This window comes from Trichogramma pretiosum, unplaced genomic scaffold, assembly GCF_000599845.2.
Source record: "Trichogramma pretiosum strain Unisexual culture from Peru unplaced genomic scaffold, Tpre_2.0 scaffold14, whole genome shotgun sequence".
Taxonomy (NCBI): domain Eukaryota; kingdom Metazoa; phylum Arthropoda; class Insecta; order Hymenoptera; family Trichogrammatidae; genus Trichogramma; species Trichogramma pretiosum.
Window position 1 is genome coordinate 2,438,312 of NW_019641706.1, and position 20,535 is coordinate 2,458,846.

The 20,535-nt window shown below is 43.9% G+C and overlaps 1 protein-coding gene across 1 annotated transcript in view; it reads left to right on the plus strand.

Annotated features, from left to right (window-relative positions):
- The first annotated feature begins 1,334 nt into the window (after window positions 1–1,334).
- The window catches only part of LOC106657153 (cytokine receptor), a 29,155-nt gene continuing 9,954 nt past the window's right edge, over window positions 1,335–20,535 (plus strand). Inside the window, exons 1-2 of the mRNA XM_014378506.2 lie at window positions 1,335–2,295; window positions 19,642–19,966. Of these exons, the coding sequence (XP_014233992.1) occupies window positions 19,801–19,966 (166 nt within the window). The 5' untranslated portion in view covers window positions 1,335–2,295; window positions 19,642–19,800. The remainder of the gene's footprint in view (window positions 2,296–19,641; window positions 19,967–20,535) is intronic.

The following is a 20,535-nucleotide window of genomic DNA, read 5'->3' on the forward strand; positions in this document are numbered from 1 at the left end:
TCTATAAGTACATCAAACCTACTTCATTAGTGCCTCGGAGATAACGAAGGATTCTTTTTACAGCTTTCCAATCATCCCCGCTGGGCGATACTTGCTTTCTCGACAGGTAATTCACAGTATAAGATATGTCGGGTCTCGTCACCGTCGCCAGATACATTAAGTTATGTAACAAAAAAAAAATTAAAAATGGTTGGAGCATATAGTTTTATTGTTTCAAGCTGAGCTCAATAAAGATTCGATTAAGAATTCACAATTTGAATAAGAAAAAATTTCAAAGTCATCCTTAATTTTTATTCATATTTCTGAAATAAAAATCACTAATGTTCGAAATTCCGTAATTATTCGAATGACCACAAGACAAATGAATTTACCAACGCAGCGGCCGAATGAACAGATTTCGATGCACCACATGAGCTAAAAAACAAATCATCGTCACGATGAGGTTTCGAACGCATTCATCAAGAATGTTTTGATTGAATCAACTGCATTGAGCGTGACACGCATGAAATTGATTCCAATATTCGAATTTTGTGTCCGTTGTGGGATATTAAGTATCGAAAACGTGCCTGAAATCACAGAGCGATCGATCAGATTTACGAGGTCTGTTTTATGGTCTGTAATCCACACTAATTCGTTTCGAAGTGATTAATTAATTCATGGGTCCTAAATAAGCATTTCGGACCTTACTACGAGGAATCGCATATCATTGTTGATTCAGTAAATGGACGCAACGCGGGAGAAAGTTCATGTACAGTCGCATCCAATTGCGGAAATCAATTGTCGTCGCGTAATAATATAAATAGTCACTTCCCAAAAACCAGCGTGTAATTCTTAGATACATCCTATGGGATAAATAAATAAATAATGATTCGAATAATTATCGGAGAAAGATCGAACGATCTTGGGATTCGAACGCGCTCGCCGATTCGAATCGCAGCTCGCTCAGAGGCTGGCAGACCTTTCCGGTCTCGCAGTACAACATATGTGTGCGCGAATCGAGGTCCGAACTCCGAAGTGTAAATCGGAGCAAAAACGCTCCAAAGCCTGTATACAATTATATACGTGGACGCGAATACGCGTGCGAGTTTGTCGACCAAGTTCTTCTTCTTCTTCGTCCACGCCTCGTGTGTCTGCGACCACGTACTTTATATATATATATATGTGTGCGAGTGAGTGGACAGTGCTGCTCCGGTCTCTGCCTGACTCGCAGCGCTTCGGAGTTGGCACGAATCGCGAGCCAATCTCGAACTAACTCCAATACATTCACACACGCACACGCTACACACAGAATTCTCGCTCGGTTCACGGCTTCGGTCGCTCTCGCTCTCCTTTTCCAGTCTCAGTATACGAGTCGCGCCACCATAAGCCACATCTCGTCGACGTCACTCTGCTCGTCGCCACACACACACACATTATACCCATACACACACGCATATAAAGACACTCGTCGTGACTCGTGAGTGCGAGTGAGCGAGACTATACACATTATATACAGAGACACAAGAATCCGTCCGTGTGTAATACATTATAATACAAGTGCGCAAAGACCTCGCGTTGTTTGTTAGTGTGCGTGTGTACATTTGTTGTTTATTCGTTATCGGGAAATGATAGTTTTTCTGCGATCGCTGCATACAGATATATTATTCTAATCCAAGTACAGCGAGGTGCGAGTCGGTGGAGTTGTGCGTGCGCGAGTTCCGAGAGCTCTGCTGCTCGCTTGCCTGCGTGTGTGTGCGCAGACGATGAGAGAGAACGAGCGGACGCCATAGCTCTCTTTCTCCTTTGGCTCGCGCGTTAGCTGGCCTTATATACATGTATTTGTGAAGTGTGTAGCAGCAGCATAGATGCACTAAGATCGCTAGCGGTGTGCGTGTGCGCGTTGAAAAAATAATAATAAGGGACGAGAAATCATCAGAGGACTGCACTGCAGCGATCGGGGCGACAGGTTGTTGTGACAACAAAAGTGTGCTATATATAGATAGCATATAAAATACGTATAAATCGTGCACAAGACAGATCCGCGGCGCGCGCCGTTATCAGCGCCTACTATCTCTAGTGTCGAGTGTGATTCTTTTTTCCCTGTTTTGTGTTGTCTCGTGTGTGTCTTCGGGCCAACTGCGTCTTTGGAATAATCTTCATACTGAAAGTTCCTATCAGTCGTGCCTTTTCTCTCGAGTGCGTTATATATATTATTATATACAGTGAATACAAAAACAGTGACTACTGCGAGTCGTGGTCGTCGTCCCGAGTCCGATTGGGTGCACGATGAGACAAATGCACCTGTTCCATCTTTCCGTAAGTTTGTACCTATCATTGTTTTGTCTTAATTCTAGGTAGTACGTAGTACAACGTGTTAATGCCGTATACATATTAGAATGTACGAGTGTGCATGTGTGTGCGAGCGCCGAATAAATGTGTGTCCCCAGAGCATCTTAGAGGTTATATTTTGTCAACTTTCGAGGCTGCGCGTTATGTTCTCTCTCTCGGCAGCTCTATACGCTCTTTCTCTTATTATAATATATGCTTCACTTTTATGCTATACCGTGACTCTAATGAGCCTATGTACGCGCGAGGTGGAGTTGCATCGAGCGACTCTTGTTATAATGTGCTTGCTACCTGCTCTTGTCCCCCGAGGGCTACAGGCAGGGCAATATATAAACACACAAAGCGAACAATAACGCACTGAAAAAAAAAGAGTGGAAAAAAAGAGTCAGTAGCCCATGCTAATGTCCTCGGCGCAACTCTCTCGGGGGCATTCATCCTTCAATCACTGTCCGGAGCGTTTACGCAAAAATAGGCAGTAAATTTCTCGATCGGACGTATATGGTACAATATATAGTACCTGATGAACGCATGTGACGTACTACACAATGCGCGCGCGATATATACCCGTGGCAGGAGAAAGAGGCCCTTTTTCATGTTGTCCCGCGAGCTAAAGTATATTGTTTTTTGTGCGTGCGTTCTCTTTCTGTGCCCTCTCGCGCAACACAATACTAATGGGCAATGTAGGGCTTGTTTTATTATATATATAGCCACGGCGAGGCGCATGTTTGTTATATATATAGAGAGGCCGCGAGTAGCCGCGACTGCACAGAGGGAATGTGCACCCGGTTCGCTCCTCTTTTCGTCGTTCGTTGTTTATACCGATCGAGAAAGGGGGTGACACGACGAGACGAAGACGACAGGGCCGGCGTGCAAAGAGTAAGACAAAGATAGACATGCAAGCGATTCGCAATAACTTATATTATATCTTATATGTCAGAGAGTCGTCCAGCTCTCTCTCTCTCTCTCTCTCTCTCTCTTCTCCCTTTTGCGCTTTTCTCTTTTTTGCTATACACAAGTTGACGTTCGTCTTCGTCGACTGACGTTGCTGCGCTACTGCTTTATGGTGATTCCTCTCTCCCCCTTTTGCATCGTCTTTCTTGGCTTGCTTTTTTGCTGTCGTTTCTGTTGCTGCTGCGTGTGCATCCCGCCATCCTCCGATCGATACACATTTCGTTGACTTGATTATTATTCAACGTGGTATTATACAATCTATATACCAAAGACTCTCATCTACGTCGCCGTGTATTTGATTTACCGCAATTTTTCGCGTTCCTTTCATCGATGTCAAGGTCTCTCTCCTTCGTAACCGTGTATAATATAAATGTGCCTACGTATGTGTGGAATCAGACTGCCAGGCCAGAGAGTTATAATTCGCAGACATTACCATACTATACGCGGCACGAAGCTCGAAGACTCGAGCGACCGGTGTGTGTGTGTGTGCGAAAAAATTTCGAAAACAAAATATTTAAAGTTTTAATTGGCTCACGCATGCTCTCTCGCAAGCAGTAAGAGCGATGAAAAGTTGACGTTATATATTGCGAGTCCAAGTGCTTGCAATAATAATAAGTCGCAGCAGCGACGACGACGACGACAGACACTTGGTCAATTGATCATTGACATTTATCATTGGCAAATTAATCATGCACACTTACTCACTTACAATGTTACAAACTCATACTCATACTCGCGCATACATACATATTTTCTTCGCTCTTCGTCTTCGCGCTCTTTCTTTCTCTCGTGATATGCTGTCTGTGCTTAGTATGTGTGTGTATATTAGTGCGAGCGCGCGAATTGATCGTATAAACGTTGCGCGCGTGTACACACGCGTTCCACGAATGTATTACTACAGGCTTGAAAAATCTCAGCCTGTCTCTTTCCTTTATTTAGCACATATGTAAATGTCGACTCTCTCGCGAGTCTGCGGAGCGCGCGACGCTCGCGAGAGAGAGAGAAGAACAAAAGGAGAATTAAAAGTTCTCTCTCCGTTTCTGCCAAGAGCGAGAGAAGAAAAAGTTGGCGCAGATGAATGTTGTTGCTGCTGCTGTTGGGAGAAAAATAAAGAAAGAGGCTTTTTTTGCGCTGTACTAGGAATGTGTGGCTGAGGCAGGCAGGCAGCAGCAACAAGCAGAAAGCAATGGATACGCGATGATTTTTCGGACCATGTAAAATAATGTGGCCAGAATATACGAGAGGGAGAGAAAGAGAGCACAGTTATATTATGGGTATTATTTACACGGAAATTGGGTTATTCAATGGAACATCTCGCAACATTACCTATAGGCGATATAAATTTTGTGTTCTCCCATCCAGAAGAGTACGACGCGTTGATGATGATTTTTTTTCAAAATCTTGAAAAATTTGTTTATTTTATTCGTTAAGTGTGTACACATTTATTGCCGCTATTTTCGAAGCTCCAAAAACAGAAAGACAGAGTGAGCAAGAAAGAGCCGCGGGACCGACGACACCGAAGCGCAGAGCTCTTTGATCTCCGCCTGTGCGGTATGCGCGCCGCTCGTGTGATTTATGCCGTAAGAATCATCGAACCAAATCTGTAATAATATGAAATATTTATAGTTTTGTCAAGCGTTTTCTTTTTCTTTTTCTCTTTTCTTCCTGATCAATTTGCTGCACAATTTTTCACAAATACTCGAGACACATGCGCTTCTTTATCAAGGTCTCTCTAACGTTTCTCATTTTTCCTCTTTCGTCGTATATGCAAATGTTGATACATATTGCGCGCGGCGAACTAACGTTTGCCAGGCACTCGTGAGTTTGCTCTCGGCAAATATAAGGTATAGGTAGCAGCTTTGCAAAGCTGATTTATTTTTTCGTCGAAGTTTGTAAAAAAAAAAAAAAAAAAAAATGGAAAAAAGGAACGTAGCAACACAGCACAACGACGTTACTGCGCGCGCACTAACGCTTAATTAACCGAAAAGTAATTCTTTTGTTGCGCTCGCGCGCACGTATCCTGTCCCGCTGCAGGGCTGCTGCTCCTCTAACCAGCTTTATTTTTATACAACACTCGAATTTCTCTCGCTCAAATTTATTCTACCTATATAGGTACGCACACACACCCTCCTCTGTTCTCTAAAAATCTAAATTTCCGAAAAAAAAAAAAATGTTGCGCGCGAGCAAGAGCCCGAGAGAGGTGCACACACAGGGCAATCACAATAAGCCTCGACAGAAGAGAAGCACGAAGACGAAGGCGAAGAAGAAAACAGTTTCCGTAACAGGGCACCTGGATAAACGCGTCCCACGCATAAAAGGTAGCAGCAGCACAGCAGTATAGAAGGTCCAACGCGCAAATGATCGAGGCACGCACGGCTATACACATATAAAGGACAGGTTTACCTCATGCGTGTTGTTTGTTTGTTTGTTGGTGTGTGCGTATGCGTGTGTGTTTATATGCGTTATACTACACACATTGTATATACGCAGAGATCAAGAGGAGAAGAAGAAGAAGAGAAATGAGCTCTTGCACAGCAGCGACGCACACTGAACAGCAACAACAACGGCATATAATAATGGGCAAAATAATCCGTAAGGATCGATGTGCAGACACGGACGAGCTGCTGCTGACGATGCTCATCTCTCCCTCGCGCGCGCGAAAAGAAGAAGAGGTTTTCCTCGCTCTACGGGGGTGCTCGCAACAATGGTTGCTGATTTTTCGAGCGTGCGAGGCGGACGTTTTTTTCTTCTCTTCTTCTTCTTCTTCATCATTTTGCGCTTCTTCTTGAACCTCGTGCTGAAAGCAAAGTTTCAAGTCATGGTTCACGTACGCATGTGTCAGTAAGAGGCCTTCTTCGGTGCGTGAGCCTTTGTAAAGACGAGACGAAAATGAAAATTTCACTCAGCACGCTCGGTACAAAAATATATACATGTTTATTTGTTACTTTTAACGCTACATGACTGATGGAATGCTTAATCGATGTACGATCGTACACAACGGATCGCGAAAAATCGGAATCGCCTTCGTAAATTATTAAAAGCCGCGTTCCGCGAATCTGCTGTGGGAATCTCTGCTCGTGAGCGATTTTTTTCTCCATCGATTGTCAGGATGAGACAGGTGTCTAATGTATAAGAGACTTCGATCCTCCCCCCATTACTACACGATACGTATACCTGTTCGCGATCATCGCTTTAAAATCTCTGTCCCTCTCGCTTTATTTAGAGCCTATATGTGCGCAATATTGTGTACTTTTAAACGTGCAATATGGTTGTTGTAGATTCTCAAGGGGGACGCGAGAATTTCACATCACAAGGGAGATGTTAGGTATTTCGCTACTTACATTGAGATAGTCGTAGTAGTATAAGAGCTGCGCGTGTCACGCATAGTTCTGTAAGTGACGTTATAATGTATAATTGAATCCAAAGGCAGATACTATACTGTAACATGGCAGGTTATCTCTCCACGACTCCGACCGCGACTTTGATGAGATAAACCAATTCTCGCGAAAGATATATTTCAATTTCATACTACGCGCTGACACGCGAGCATGAAAATTTCAACGACGAATACATCATAAATCATCCGAAAAGCTCGTTGCCTCCTATCTACATTTCCTATCTATCTCTCTGCTGCTGCGTCGGTGTAATTGATTTCGATGAATGGGCTTTTTTTCGAGCTCGAGTCAGAGATCGGTGCAGCTCTACCAAGACAGAAACGTGTTATCGGTCGTGCGGTTTATGTGTATGTAATAAGCGGCACGTGATTTAAAAAGACGCGTTTTAATACACATATACCGCGACGTATTTAGATTGGTGCCGACAGCTACTCGCTCGCGCGTGTGGCGTGTCGATGATACGGCTCTGTTTTTTTTAAATTTTATTTCTCGGCTATATTTTATTAAAAGTGCGCGCGAGAAATAAAGACAGCACCGCGAGTAAACATCGAAGTGGCTTTAATGAAAACACAGACGTATGGCCGCGAGTGCGTACAGTACAGAGCAGTAAGAGACACAATTGGCTTTTCACACTTGTGCCAGTACGTTATTGTATCGCGTCGCGTCTTTTTCTCGCGCCGAACAATGCCGGCCAATACGTGGCGAGTGATGTATAACGGCGGAAAATATTTAATACATACGGTATACTATCTGGATGCTAGTCTATTCCCGAGAAACGCGTCGTTATTATTTAATATCTTTCGCGCGCGCGCAAGAAGTAGCAAACCTTTTCATAGGTGTTATGTAGCAGCAAGCGCATCCCATACAATATCGAACGATACGTGTTATATTATTCCCTTTTTCTCCGCGCTGAGTATATTGTTACGTGCTCGGAGCCCTGTAAAGTTCGCTTTTCCCTTTTATATATATTGTTGCACACGTCATGTTTTCTTCTTCTCCCCCGTCTTAGTCGTAGCGCGCAATAGCAGCAACACCACACACCCATCGAATTATACGATTGTGCAATTAGCGCTCGTGATTTTTTTTCTGTTTTCACTTCACTCGCGCAGAGCGGCTATTTACAATTCCGCGGAAAAACAGCAAGGGACCCCCCTTCGACTGCTACTGCTGCCCGGTCGTGCATTCGCGCGTGTGTGTGAGTCTAGTATGCAAAACATGTGCCGCTGCTTACGAAGACCGAGAGCGATAAGCATCGGCTCCTAGGCTTTATGGAAAATAATAATATTTCATCTCGCGGTTATTATGCACGCGCCATCGTCGTCGTTCGAAGCCCAAGGCTCTCCTCTATTCTGCAGCAAAACTCCAGAGTTTTTAGCTTCCAGTCTTTGGACTAATAGTGCTGTTATAAAGGGGCTGCTAATTCGTTCGTAGAACGCGCCCGCTTAGCTCGACACAACACATACACACACATACTCACGCATACACACATGTGTATACACACAAATATCCACACACGAGATGAAGAGAAAGAGAGGAAAAAAACGAAGAAGAAGAAACTTCTTTGCTTCTCTCTCGGTCTCGCAAACTCGTACTATGCATACATACGTGTGTGTATGTGTGTATTTCGTACTTTCAGCAAAGCGAAATACACACGTCTTTCCTGCGAAAATGCTACCGCGCATAACTACAAATATACATATATTACCCGAGGCTTTATGTGGTATGGCAGAATTTTGAAATGAAAGAAACGGTAAAATCGTAACGAGAGACGTGACACGAAGTGCCTATGGTCCCTTTACACCGGTATTGCGTACGAATTCCTATTAATTTTCACCGATTTCCTTCCTCTCTCTCACATCACATAAAAAACGAACGACGAGAGAGGAAGAAACAGCCACAGCGCCAAAAAAGCATTTATTTTACCTAATGAAACATCCATCCATTCGCGTGTGCGTCTGTATAAGAAGATATATTTAAACGCAAACGGGCGCAAGAAGAAGGTGCAGCGGGCAAAAAAACATTCACTCAATTAACCGATAGCGCTTTGCAACGACGTCGACGACGACATCGCAAAAGCATACATGCAGGCATGTATATAATACGTCGTACACACACACACACATGCACACGCACTCTCTGCCTTCTCTCTGCGCACCCATGTTTCTTTCGCGCGGTGCATTTAATTGCAAAATCGTTCTTCTTCGAAAAACCGAGAAGCCGCTACGACACTGCAGCAGCTTATACAGCTACAGCAGCAGCAGCACCGGCCCGAGAGAGACAGAAATTTCGCTTATGGCGTTTCTCCCCATGCCTTCTGATCCGCAACAGCAGCAGCGACGCACGAACATTTAAATTTATTATATGCGCGCATTTATCGCGTTTGGAATTAATTAAAAAGTATAAGGTGCGTGTGCGTGCGTCGACAACATATAAGTTTGGCAGATATACCAAAAAATAAATATTACAAAAAAACGATCTTCTCTCTCGGCTGCAAAATATCGTTTCGGCCTTCTCGTATATTATACACCGTTTCTTACGTGTGTATATTCTTTTCTTGCAGATATAATACACGTGATATAGCGATATCTTGAATAAGCAATAGGACAGTTGTACTGGCATGCGTGTAGTTCTTGGACGAGCTGTATGTCTCGTTATGCCTCGTAGTTACATTTCTCTGTATTACTCGTGGCTGCAATACTTACATATATCTCGATACACATTACGTATTATCCGATCGATATGGTGAAATTATATAGGTATAAGCAAGCGCGAGACGTGTAATAAGGTCTCTTTTTTGCACTCGTATGTGTGTATTATACAGCGCGTGCAAGTCTATTAGGTTTTCGCACCCAGAAGATCGACACCCACTTCGCGCATAATACGTACTTGCGCGCGCGAATGAAACGCCATGTATAACGCGTGGGGGGCGATATATAAAGATGTTATTGCATTCGACGCGTCGGTTAGAATTATTTAGTTTGAATTTTCAGAAATCGACACCAGCCGATACATAACTCGATTATCAGACGAAAAAGTTTTCGACCGCCTGCTACGTGTCTAATTGAGGTTTTTCGCGTGTACATACGTTTCTCCTTACGTAACACAATTATATCTCGCGCTCCAGACAATGTTTCGAGAGGAAGGAAGGGGAGGAGTACGAGAAGAAAAAAAATCGAACACCATCGCCTGGGTTTATGCTACGTGCGTGCGTATGCACGCATGCATGCATGCGTTGACCAGGAGTATTATTGACTCGGTGCAAATATGTACCCGCGGAGAGCTGCAAAATTACCTCACACGAAGCGTACCGCACGAGCCGATAGAAGAAGAGAGAGAAAGAGAGAAAAAGGAGAGAGAGTAACTAGCATTCATTCTTGCTCCCTACTTCTGTGCTTTTTTTCTCTCATTTCTCCGCTGCTGTATATGCGTGCACACGCACTCTGCAACTCGAAATGTACATGCATACATCGCGAGTACAGCGGCAGCAGCGATATGCGAAACGCGCATTTATACACAAGCTCCAACATCGAGAAACCTAAATAAAACGCCAAGCTCGGGGAAAGATTGCTAGTGTTTGAGAGTATGCATGCATGTGTGCTACACGTAGAAAGGAGAAGAAGAAGAGGCGAAGGAGATACAGCAAGCACATATTCTACACGGAGTTAAGCCGATGGTGCCTCTGCTCCGATAGCTGCTCTTTCGCGTATGTGTGTGTGTGTGTGTCTAAACTCGTCTTTTTTCATCCTTATGGGTGCTTATGGGTTCACTCTTTCTCGCTCTCTCTCTCTCTTCTGCCTGCTTTACTTATATTGCTTTTTTTGCTCGTTCGCTTAACCGAGCGTTTGGCTCAGAGCTCTGCCTCCTCCGCTCCTCCTCCTCTTCCTCTTCTTCTTTTCTGCTATACACCTTCGATTTACAGTCTTGCTTTCGTACGTATGTGTGTCTGTGTATCTGTGTATAAGCGAGCGCGCAAGTGAGCAAGAAAGCGAGGGTCCTAAAAGTATCTTTTGTGTGTGCTCCTTTCCTCTCTCTATACTGTTGCTGCTGCTGTTGTTGCCGTTGCCACGCTGATGACGCGCTATACGGGCGCTGTATTTTTTTTCGCGCTAATTTTTCGTTCGTTCTTCTATTTATTTATTTTTTTGTTCTAAAAAAAGATAGACGAATCATATATCAGTGCTTTCTTATCGTAGAATTAGAGAAAATAATAAAAGTCATAATTCGATGAACATATGGGACATTACGATAGCTAACACGAAAAAAAATGAAAAATTGTCTTCCCCCTTCAGATTCACGCGAAAAACGCGACTGCCATTCGGCGTAAATAAACGCACACCCGCATAATGCTCGAGTGAGAGAAATCACATGAACACATAAACGCACACTGTTACACGCACTCGAAGGACAAAACCGAGGCACTTGTGATCCGCGTGTGTGTTTTTGTTATTTTTACTTTTCCCGAGAAAGCATTTAAAAAGCGCGTCTATACGTACGTATCTACCACGCGAGCGTCTCGTGAATTGTAAGCCGATATCGCCGCATCATCGTCGTCATCGATCGTCTCTATATACCTCTATATGTAGTAAAAAAAAAAGTCCTACGTCATGCGCCGAGAGAACCAATGCATCTTCGCCTCGTTCCGAGATATGTGTATTTTTCTTCTCGCGCGCGGTACTGCACGGTACGGCGCGGGGGGGACGAACGAGGCTCGGTATTTATGTACATAAACATTTTTCTCCAAGTGCAGCTATATACACTATGTGCAGCAGAGGGCAGAGTCTCGGACTCGAGCATTAACGTCGTGTTGTATATATAGTATATGTTGTACCATATACATACATATTATATGTATCCCTACGTTAGGATATACGCGAGAGAGTAGAAAGAGAGCCTGGACTTTACGAGCTCTCCTCGTAAACGCTCGTTCGTTTCTCTTGGCTCCGTTGCTGCTCCGTTTATACATCGAAACCCTTTTCTGCAGAAAAGCATAACATGCCTTATAGTAGTGGTAGTAGTGCCCGATCCTCTGGGCTCTCTTTCTCGGCTCGGCTCGCCCGACGTTATAAACTTTCCTTGGCATTTTAATGCGTGTATATAGTATAAATCGAGGCGTGCGAGCTCTACTCTCTCTGAGCGTATATAGTCCTCGTCGTCTTAAAGTTGTTATGACTTTTCGATGCACCCCGACCGATCCTTATTTTTAATTTTTCTTCTATCATTAGGTAGAGAAAAGTAATTCAGCACGCAGCGCCGTAGTAGAATTGTGGCGTGTTGTCGCGCTGCACTTTTCACGGCGGCAGCAGTTGTCCTCGTCAGCGTGAATCCGATATATATGTACGCATTTGATCCGAAAGTCATGCGTGTGCATGTGACGACTCGTCGTCGTAGTACGCTTATAATGCGTATAATTCAACACCAACACGAACGCGCCTCGGAACTGCTTCTGCTTCTGCTTCCACTATAATAAATGTATAAAATTTTTATAATACGCTTAACCGCATCGCTTCCGCTACTGTCTTTTTTCACAGTCTGCTGTCGTATCGTGAGCATATGTGACTTATAATGCTTCTAAACCCATCGCTACTGTATATTATACTACTACTACTGTATCAGCAGCAACGGGTCTCCAGATTTTTTGGACTTGAATTTCTATCCTGGGCTCTGGTATCTCTCTCTCTATATACTATATATAAAATACCGGCCTGTTTACGTCGCGCCGTTTTTGCGTAATTTCATACCTCGTGCGCAGGTCGCGCTTTTTATTTTTCGCATTATTATAACCATAAATGACGTGCCACTATGCGTTTTTTCCAACGCTGCAAATTTCATTGCATTTATGTATGTGGCGTGCGTGCGAGCTGGAGCGATCTCCAAGTCTGTGCAGTTGCTGCCGATCATCATCATATATGTACAATAACGCCAGAGAGCTCAAATAGAAGGAGTCTGTCTGCTTGCGTATCGATCGCTTCCACGGAAAACTTATAAATTATTTACTCATTCCTTCTCTTTCTCTCTCAGCTCTGGCTTATCTTTATTTCTTCTTTCTCTGCGTTTTTTTTTATCGATTTCTATGCAAATTCCGCCGATCGCGCGCCGCGTATTATAAAAATGTGTGTATATAGTCGGGATCCCGACCGATCTCGCACAAAATGTGCGACATTCTCGCGCGCAGATAAAACTACATTCCACGTCGTGGGGCCCGGGAATTAAAAATAAAGGCGCACGCGGTCGCAAAAAGAAACGACAGCGTTCAGACGGAATAAAAGCTTAAAATTAAGAGTCTCTCGTCTTCGCGTCGACGATATACGTTATGTACGTTATATAAAAAAGCTGAGAAATCAAGCGGGAAGCATCAAGCCTATTTCGCGCCTTTTGCCGATTGGGGCGTTAGTTTTGTTTCTTCGTTCCGTGCATGTATAGCAATTAGAGACGGACGCGTTATATATATCACACACAGACACAATGGATTTATACACGCCAAGAGTAGCGGAGATAGAGAGAGAAAGAGTAAAAGAGATGCCTATCACACACGAGTTGCTGCTCTCGTAATAAAACGACAGGCTCTCTCTCTCTCCGCGCACATCTAACGACGACATGTGTGCGGTTATATTATGTCCTTCGCTCAGCTCTTTTACTCATCCGTCTATCTTGCTTTAATTCTGATTCATTCGGACTCTCGACAAGACAGCGAGTAATTTTCGTATTTATTTTCTTTTAAATACTCGTCTGTGCGTTTTTGCTGCAGGGGCTTAGAAATTTTTCTTTCCTCTCTCTCCATCTCTCAGTCTCTCTCTCTTCCGTGCCAAGAGGGATTAAATTATTTCTTTAATAACAGGTGTATGCATCTCTCTCTGTAGTATATATGCGAGAGAGCAGTAAGCGATGCTCTTAAATTGTATACTTTGTGCATGAGCTATGCGTCGACGACGACGACGTAGAAGGAGGAGGCCGGCAACCTTGGCAACCTTGAAGCCCTTTACCGAACTCTCTATCTCTCTCCTGTGCCGTGCCATGCCGTGCCATGCCGATATATATAGATAATTGAAAGCGTTTAAAAACTGCACACAGAGAGCAGATTTTCGCTGTAGGCGAATACGATCGCTCAGGCTCTTTATATTATTATCGCCCATAGAAGAATAGGTCGGCGCGCAGCAGCGGCAGCAGCAATTCGGGCTTCCACAAACGCTTATTATGTTGTATTTTACGATGATATATTATTTTTTCTGAATTAAAAACGTGTCTGCGTCAGCTATATGTTGCTGCTACACATGCATGTATAACACGAATGTGCTCCCGTGTATATTATAAAAATAACAACAATTATAATAGTCGGTCGGCTCGATTGCGTGTGTCAATATATTATTCTGAAAAATTTTCTCTTCCAGAGAATCGCGACTGCACATCGCTTGTGGGCACAGTACACCTTCTATATAAGCGCGCGCGCGCGCGCCTTCGCGCTTCGACGATATTTTCATTGGAATAAAACATGTGTACACACTCGTATCGATGAATCGCGCAGTTCTCGTATACGATTACCGGAAAATTTTTATTTTATGGAGCATTGATTGCATTATATACAGTTTGCGCGGAGCACTCATGCGCGCTGTAACGTCGATCGTTCGATCAATGGGAACGGCTGTGTTTATGAATAGCGAGATTAAACATATCTTCACGCGTAATTCCGCGAGTTTAAGTTATAAGGAAAGGGTGAAGAAAGAGAAACTTGTGGTAACTTGAGTTTTTTTTTTAAGTTAAAAACTGTTTTGATTTTGACTAATTGTAAGCTATTTTAAATGTCTGACTCGTATACGACATTGAAATTAGTTTAGCGTTACGAATGTCATTGCTTTGAGAGAGCTGTCCAACTTCGATCAATCTCTCGTTATATTCCCATTGTACATTATATACAACAGAAGTCTTCGACGAAGCTATAGGCTGTGTTGAAAAACCACATCACGTGGAGCTTATCACAATGGACAGAGTAGAGATTTAATCGAATGGTCGAGGTTTTTTTGTTCAAGCTGGCGTAACACGGCGGCAGCACCGGTGCCTTCCTCGACCTCAACTCTTAATACATTCTTGAACGATCACCTCGAGTACGATGGACCCGCTGCGCCTCCCTTCCCCAAGTGGCCGTCGTCGTCGTCGGCGTCCACTTATACAAATATATCTACGCGCGATAAAATATATATGTGTGGCATTAGACCGTGTAACAATGACTAAAAATAAAGTTGCCCGCGCTATAACCCAATTCTATGTATCAGAGCCGTAAGAGTATTATTATTTCCAACTTGAGTCGGAGTCCCGAAAATAATCTCTCACGATTATCGCGCGTAAAAGTCGCGCATGTCACGCTTGCTGTTTTTTCAAGTGCGTACACAACAACGAACCCATTAAAAAATCAAAAAAATTAAAAATTCGTGTTAAGTTCTAAATCAACACACCACTTTTTTATTATTCTTTTCTCAAACATTTTTGAGTATTTCGGTGGGACAGTGATTTGGCATTTTTCGGTATTATTATAATACTTGAAATTGTACCCATGTTAAAATCTTAAATTTCCTTCGTTACAAAGAAATTTTTCTCGCCCTCGCGTGGCAAGATTTTTCCTTGAAATTATGTTAAATCCATGCTGCTGCGTGCATATGTATATTGCATGCTGTGCGCATCGTCCGTCCGCAAGAGCAGCAGCATTTGGCCTCCAGACGCGCGAGCGCGAGCTGTAAGCAACACGAGTAGCAGCAGCAACCGATGACTCTTGTCGCATTACGTGTCAACTGCCTCGTCGCTGCTGCTGCTTCTGCTGCTCCGAACTTTTTCTCTTCTTCCTTCCTTCCTGACAACAAAAAATTGCTCAAAATCGCTAAGGACGAATGAACACGCGTGCGCGTATGTGTGTACGCAAGTGTGCATACGCGCCGTTTATATATCTGCTCTCTGCGAGCCTCTTGCTTGTTGCACATCTCTTCTGCACAGCTCGCTCTGGCAAGCCTCTGTACATAACTGCTCCGGTGGGAGCTCGTATACGCGTTCCGAGAATCAGAAGCCAGCATAGCTGCTACTGCTCCTCTCTCTCTCTTTGCTGCGCTGTATGCTACTGCTGCCTGGCTTGCCTGCCTTCTTCGTTTTTCGCCGTCGTCGTCGTCTTCTTCTTGCTCTCTTCGTTATTTTCCTACCATCGCTGCTGCGGCTACGGCTGCTGCTACTGCTATTGCTGCTGCTGTTGTGTTGGCGCTATACTATCGCCTCTCTCTCTATGCTGAGTGTATACATAGGAGAGGCACTGCACTATTACCACCATTATCGCCGCTTCCCTCTTGCGTACATATTTATGCGCGCCTGCATTTTATTCTCCGCACGGTGCGTGAAGCTCTAGCTACACGCGCATACGTGTATACAGTTCGGAGTTATATGCGCTCCGTGGCCGTTTTCTTTCTCTCGCACCAACTTCTCGGCTGTAGTATATATACACATGCGCTGCTGCGCCGTAGTTGCTGTGTTGTTGTTCCTTGTGCCTTTGAGCTGCACTGCTGCTCTGTGCTCAGTATGCACTGCGAGAGAGGCATACATGCACGCGCAGAGAAAGATTTATGGTACAGTAGGGGAGGTTTTCTTTTTCTTAACTCGATGTGTCTGCTGCTGCGAACAGCATAGTGCAGCAGTGCCTCTGTGTTGTCCATCTGCACTCACGCATGTGTGCGTGCTGTGCTGCTACACACATCGATGATATATACGTGCAGAGCGCGCGTTTTTCTTCGGAAAAAGGGGAGAGCGAGAGAGACAGAGACAGAGAGATTTTCGCAATTGCCTATTTTCCCGAATTCATAGAAGCCAACCAAAGTCGTCGCGTCGTCGTGTCCCATCTTTTATATACATAAATACGCAGACGCGTATCCTCTATGCACTCTATCCAAACGCGCATCGCGCGCCACACGTCTAATCATACGACTTTTCCAAGCGTAAAATACTCTTGCCGCGTTTATATGCGTTTTTTTTCTATATAGTATAGTACACGACTCGAGCAGCGTTGCAATGAGAGAAGCCGTTGTTGGGCGCGCGGTGAAAAAAAAGAGAAGCCGAGAGAATTTCTTTTATCTATCTATAAATGCGCGCTTGTATATTATATCATTTATAATATCGGTATCAGTCTGTTGCGTCGTCGTCGCTGCGGACTCTTTCTGATGCAGCGCTCTTATAAGGTAACGTGAGATGATTATTGAGCCAAGCCGTGGCGACGCATGTTTTAATACGTGTGCGAGACACACATCACACAATGTTCTCTCTGCTTGTGATACGCGACTTTTTTTAACAGATAAGCCGGTCGATTTTTGTATCAGTGAAATGAAGCTATCTCTCGGTGTCGTCGCACGACGATTTTTTTTTTATATCATATATTGGTATAGAGAGTGAAAGAAAATAAAATCGCGCAACGTTCGCGTCACCGCGGACTTCCTAAAAATCCATCGAGCGATCGACCTGTTGTGTCAGCTCGTTTCTTTTTTTCACGTACACCGGAGAATTTTTTCTATGTAACCTATAGCCTCAAAGCTCGATGCTACTTTTTAATTGTCTCCCCGGTTTACCGCGAGGCGATCCTTTGTTTAGTTCACACCTCGACGACAATGCCCCACGATCGCTTCGGATAAATTTTCATGTCGTAAGGAGGGAGAGCCCCCCTGCAATTCTTTGCTCGCGATGGAATTTATTAGTCGTCTATTATTATCATTTGACACTGTAACGAATAATGATCCGTCTTCATTGTTGCGCGTTGTAGGTATGTCGTGCCCGCAATACAGCTAATATACATAAGCATACTAATTGTCGTAAATTATTCGACTTCGAGCTTTGAATCAAATTCACTTTCTCGACCTGACATGCCCTCGATCAGGTAAATTAATCAATTAAATCGACAGTTTCGAAAGGTGGAACAATCGCCACCTCGGAGAAAAAGTGTCGTTTCATAATCGGTATAATTCGACCGGAGAAGCATCTTCCTGTTTTCGAAAAGAGGAATATAAAAGTAATCAAAAAGAAAACATCTCCGTGTCGATCATCTGTGCGACTGACTCGAATTCGTAATTAAATTTTCCTCGAGGACTTTTTTCTAGAAGATTTTCAATTGGGTGCATCATTAGTCCGAAGAAGTTCTTCAAATACTTCTCTCTGGCGACATAAATCACTTTTTTATGTCTTAATATCGCCTATGTGTCGCGCGCGATTTTTCATCGAAAAAAAAAGTAACAGCAATTAACGCTTGTGTGTGCGCGCGTGCACATGATCGATTAGCGAGAATTTATTCGGCGTGGACTTGCGGAGTTGTCATTGAGATATAATAAACATTTTCTTTCATCGCGACTCGTTATCAGATCCCACGAATCGATTGACAATAAAACGAATGCATGAACAATTTTTTTTCAAGCTCCGCTGATTTAGCTTACAGCGCAGTACACTCGTTTAATTTAGCGGAAAATTAACTTGTCGCGCAAATGAATTATTCAATAATGCAATAATGTCAGGCCCATCGGTTTCTACGACGAGAGAGCCCCTTTTGCAGGAAGGTGCTACATTGTCTCAAGTTTCCGGTTAAATTTCGATTATATTCTCCATCTTTTCAGTCGAGCTCCTATATATTGGCTCTCTCTTTCTTTAGTTTATGTTGTGTACACACACAAATACGTATGAATAATTCAACGATCGATTCTCTCTCTCTCTCTGTGTTTGCTGCCTCCTGCAGCGGTGCGCCAAAGCTGCGCTTTCTGACTCGACTGCGTATCGATTACCCAGCTTACATGCACACACGGAACACTGCGTCGAAATCCGCGACGTGCATATAATATAACATTGGCACTTTTCATTCATTGATCAAAACGACGACGATATATTATTTCTTGTTAATTTTTATTTGTTCACGGGAAACCATAAAGCCGAAGATTAATTAGAAAAAATATTTATTTATATCACTCGCATCGCGCATCATCGCGCGCTGGCTTATCGATAAAAGCGCATGCTTATAATATACGACGGGCAGTCACAGCGTGAACGGTTCATTGGAAAAGTCGCTCTTTAACGAGTGTTGTCGTCGTCGTCGCCGTCGTCCCCGTCAGCTCATCAATTGAGTTGTGTTCTTCTATTCTACATTACTTACTACGGCACGGCTTTCGATTGCCCGAAAAGCATGAAGGCGCCTCTTGGAAAAGCCGGACGCGCTGGTGGGGGTGTGTGTGTGTCGGTACGATGCTGCTATACATACATATTCGGTATATTAGGAGTCGCTGCGCTGCGCTCGACTCCCAAAAACTACTATACTCGAGCGCGCGCAGCAGTACTCTCTGAGATGTATGGAGCGTAATACACGCTGCGATCTCCGATTTCAGTCTTCTAGTAGCACGTGCTGCACGCGCGTTATACCGTTACCGTGTACCTCGAACGAATTTTTTTTCGTGTTAATTCTCTGGCCTATGAGACTGCACGGTGAAAAAGAAGTGTGTAATATTTGAGAAACGGAGTTTGTTTTACTGGTGCGTTGTTGGTTATTTTTTTGGTCGGTGTTTATTGTTTTTTGTTTTGTGTATGTACGAGTCTCTCTCTCGGTTGATATAATTGCCGAACCCGAGAGAACTCGTTTTTAATCGCTGAATTAGTTAAAAAAAGGGAAAGTCCCGTGTGCGATTGATGCAGCTTATAACTCCTGCTCCCGTGTGCATGTGGTGCGTTTTATGTATGTGATTGTACATATGATGTGTGACGAAAGCCCGCAGTGACTTTTTGCTGTGTGCAGTGTGTTCTATCTCGCGTCCGCATCGAGGAAAATCTTGTGTGACGCGAATTACGAGTTTTTATATTAAATTTAGAAAGGAATATAACAACTCTCCAAAAACCATATATGAGACTGTTAATAATAATGAAAAGTGTACAAGCCATCTGACACATTTAATTGACCGTGCTCGTGTTTTTGTTGTGTTCTCCGCAGTAAAATGCCAATATCATCAGGACCAGCAGGAGCAGCGCTAGATTGCAACAGAAGCTGCAGCAGACGCCTGAGTAGCGTTCAGCAGACACTCGCCGTATGAGCCGTGATCGTCGTTTCACGGAATTGAGAGCATAGTCGAAGCATCAGTCAAAAATCGCAATGGCTTGGTCGACGAGGAAGGAAGGACACAAGCAACAACACAGCAGCCGTCGTCGCCGAACGTCGTCGTCGGTCGACTTGGCTGGCGGCCTCTTGTTTATCGCCGCTCTGTCGCTGCTCGTTTCCTTGGGCGAACAGTGCGCCGTTGGCCTCACCACGCCTGGACGTAAGTCGATATTTGATACATATACTACTTCCATATTATCGAGCTCGTTGCTGTACATACGATCATTTTTCACGCCTTTTTTATTACATGTCTCTTCTATGCTTTTTATTGCCATTTTCCTCTCTCTGTCCGCGCGTTCGAAAAGTCATCCAGATTTATTCCGAGTACTCCGAGTATTTCGACCGAGTGACGCTATTATTCACTCATGTATGTATGTGTGGAACAGACGGGAAGAACACGTGCGTTAATTTGATTTTCGAGGGAATTCCGGTTTGAGCATACATGAGCAGCAACAGCAACATACGCCTGATTAGAATCTCCTCCTCGGGATGCAGATCTTCACGCCGTTTGGAATTTCCCTTCGGAAAGTCTCTCTCTCTCGGCCCTTTCTGCCTGTGCCCTCCCTTTCAATTTCGCGCTTCAAACTCTCCTCGAGGCTGTATAACTTACAAGTCATGTGTATAGGTATTACACGATACTGACGAGAGAGAAAAAGCGAAAGAGAGGAGAGAGAAAGAAAACGTACGTACATACACGCATGTGCATCGATAAATCGCTGCAGCAGTTCT